The following is a 2,457-nucleotide window of genomic DNA, read 5'->3' on the forward strand; positions in this document are numbered from 1 at the left end:
TTATATCAGAAATATGGATTTCTTTCAACCAAAATGCCCCAAAATAACATGGATGATTCCATATGTTCTTCAAGTGACATTAATAATTACTTTCATTGAATTATTTGGGTGTTTTATTTAATCTTATAGCACTTTATTTTTTTTAAAGGTCTCAAACCAGTATGGGGACTAAACTTTGACATCTACCCATATGAGATCCACTCAACATCCTCTGATCTGAACTAGTAGTCAAAATAAACTTATCTACAGTATAATTTGATATAAATGAGGTTTGTTGACCATGAATTCCAAGAATAAATGTAAAATCTATTATTAAACCAGCTCAGGTTTTTTTTTTTTTTCAAACGCCAAAAGCTGGAAAAAGTGAGAAATAAATCAGAAAAAGGACAAAAAACATCGGAAAAGCACAAAAGAAAAATTCAATTTTGACCTGGAAGGGCAAGTTCATGGTTAACGGGAAGACAACACAAGCGATAAAGACAATATTTCTTAATAGATTATGAAGTAAAATTTTATTTCAGAAATACAAGAGGGTCCCGAAAATGAAGACAACACGAGGGTTAAATGACAGTTTGACTCTGGTCCACTCACAAGAACACCCTAGGTTGCATTTTGGTGAGAGCTAGTGAAAAAGAAAAATATCTAAATATGAAAGCCCTTTTTTCTTTAGCATGGATGAATTTTGAACTTTAGATACACATTTTCTGTTTTGGGTTTTTTACTCCTGCAGCTTTAATTGTACAAATCGAAATCATCGTCAGTCACAGCTCCCTAAACGCACCATCTGTGATTGGTGTTAAGCACTGATCTCTGAGGGCTGTAATTTCCAATCTGTTACACTACTACCTCTAAAAACGGAGTCTATCACATGGCTCAAAGTGATGAAAATGTGAAAATGTAAACACTACATGGATCAGTACTAGAACACTATGAATGGATTCTAATGCACTGCCGGTGACATTGGAAATGGACACAATCTGTTATTTAATGTTATTTACAGATAGGGAGCTGCATGGATAATAAATGTGTTGTTGATAATAGCAGACCACAGACATGAGGTCAGCTTTAGAGATTAAAAAGTGGTCTTGTTGTTATATGTATTTCCCCCTGCAGGGTGGGTATTAAAGGATTTTAGTCGCCCAAATAACCTTGAAACCGTTGCTCATCATGAGATAATAGAAGCAATAATTGTTACCATGGCTATTTGGAGACTGTAACTGGTTGTCAGTGTTTACTATCTCTCAATTCAGACGCTGCTATGCCAAAAATGTTCAAATATTTAGTGTATTTTATTATTTAAATATGTAGTATTCTGTGTTTTATCCTGAGGAGCCAGATAGTGAGTTTGAGCAGATGGGAAGATGATGATGGCACATACAGAGAAAAACATTTTTTTTGTATCAAAAGACAAATCAGGCAGCAGATTCTACAGAATCCTAAAGTGAATAGATTCTCTCTCACACACACACACACACAAACAGAGACACACACACACACACACACACACACACACACACACACGGACAGACAGCTTTTCTCTGTTTAAACAAATTGTCAACCTAAGATGTGGTGACAAGCGACGGGTCTCAGCTGGAGAGAGCTGACTCTCCAATTGTTCTTCTGTAACTCCCTGAGGAGCAAATATATTACATGGCGACTAAAATGCAGAATTAACTTTGCGGGGATACTTTACCCATAATCCCTCCTGATCTGCAAGGCTTATAGTCGTTCTTGATTTATTTACCAAGATGAGTCCTGGGAAGAGAACGAGCAGCAACAGGGTGATTATCTGAGTCACAGCAGTGATATGATGACCTGCGCCTGTTCTTCATAACCTGGGCTGTGTTAAAGGGCCAGTACACAGAACATACATCTCTAAATTTGAGTGCTACGCATTGATCCAGATTCCTCTCCGTCCAGTGCTTAGCACCGCCCGAGACGATTGTGATTGGTTTAAAGACATGCTAATTAACCACACAGGATGTGTGGACTCGCCAGACCCTCCTCCGCAGGGCTGTGGAGGACGGTCTGGCAAATAGAGACTCATTCTTAGATTTAGCTGGCGATAAGAAGAGAAAGACTACAGGTTATGGGGTCAATGTTGGTCTCATCACTTCTAGGATTTAGGCGTAAGGAACAACTCACTCCCTAATAACTCACTTTTTGTCTTTCAGGCTATAGAAACCAACCTGATAAGGAAGTCGAGCAGCGGGCTGACCTACATAGCGGAGTGGAAGGGGGGTCTGCTGGAGCATAAGATGGGTCACCTGACCTGTTTCGCAGGCGGTATGATCGCTCTGGGTGCTGATGGAGCGCCAGGCGAAAAGACGGGGCACCAGATGGAGCAGGCCGCCGAGATCGCCCGGACCTGTCACGAGTCCTACGCCAGGACCGGTAAGTATGCACACACACACACACACACACACACACACACACAGATAGATAGATAGATAGATA

General features: G+C 40.1%; 1 protein-coding gene across 1 annotated transcript in view; it reads left to right on the top strand.

The window, feature by feature from the left end:
- The window catches only part of man1a1 (mannosidase, alpha, class 1A, member 1), a 190,749-nt gene that overhangs the window by 172,561 nt on the left and 15,731 nt on the right, over nucleotides 1-2,457 (top strand). The window contains exon 9 of the mRNA XM_032543047.1: nucleotides 2,175-2,394. Coding sequence (XP_032398938.1) covers nucleotides 2,175-2,394 — 220 coding nt within the window. The remainder of the gene's footprint in view (nucleotides 1-2,174; nucleotides 2,395-2,457) is intronic.

The sequence above is a fragment of the Etheostoma spectabile genome, chromosome 18, assembly GCF_008692095.1.
Source record: "Etheostoma spectabile isolate EspeVRDwgs_2016 chromosome 18, UIUC_Espe_1.0, whole genome shotgun sequence".
NCBI lineage: Eukaryota > Metazoa > Chordata > Actinopteri > Perciformes > Percidae > Etheostoma > Etheostoma spectabile.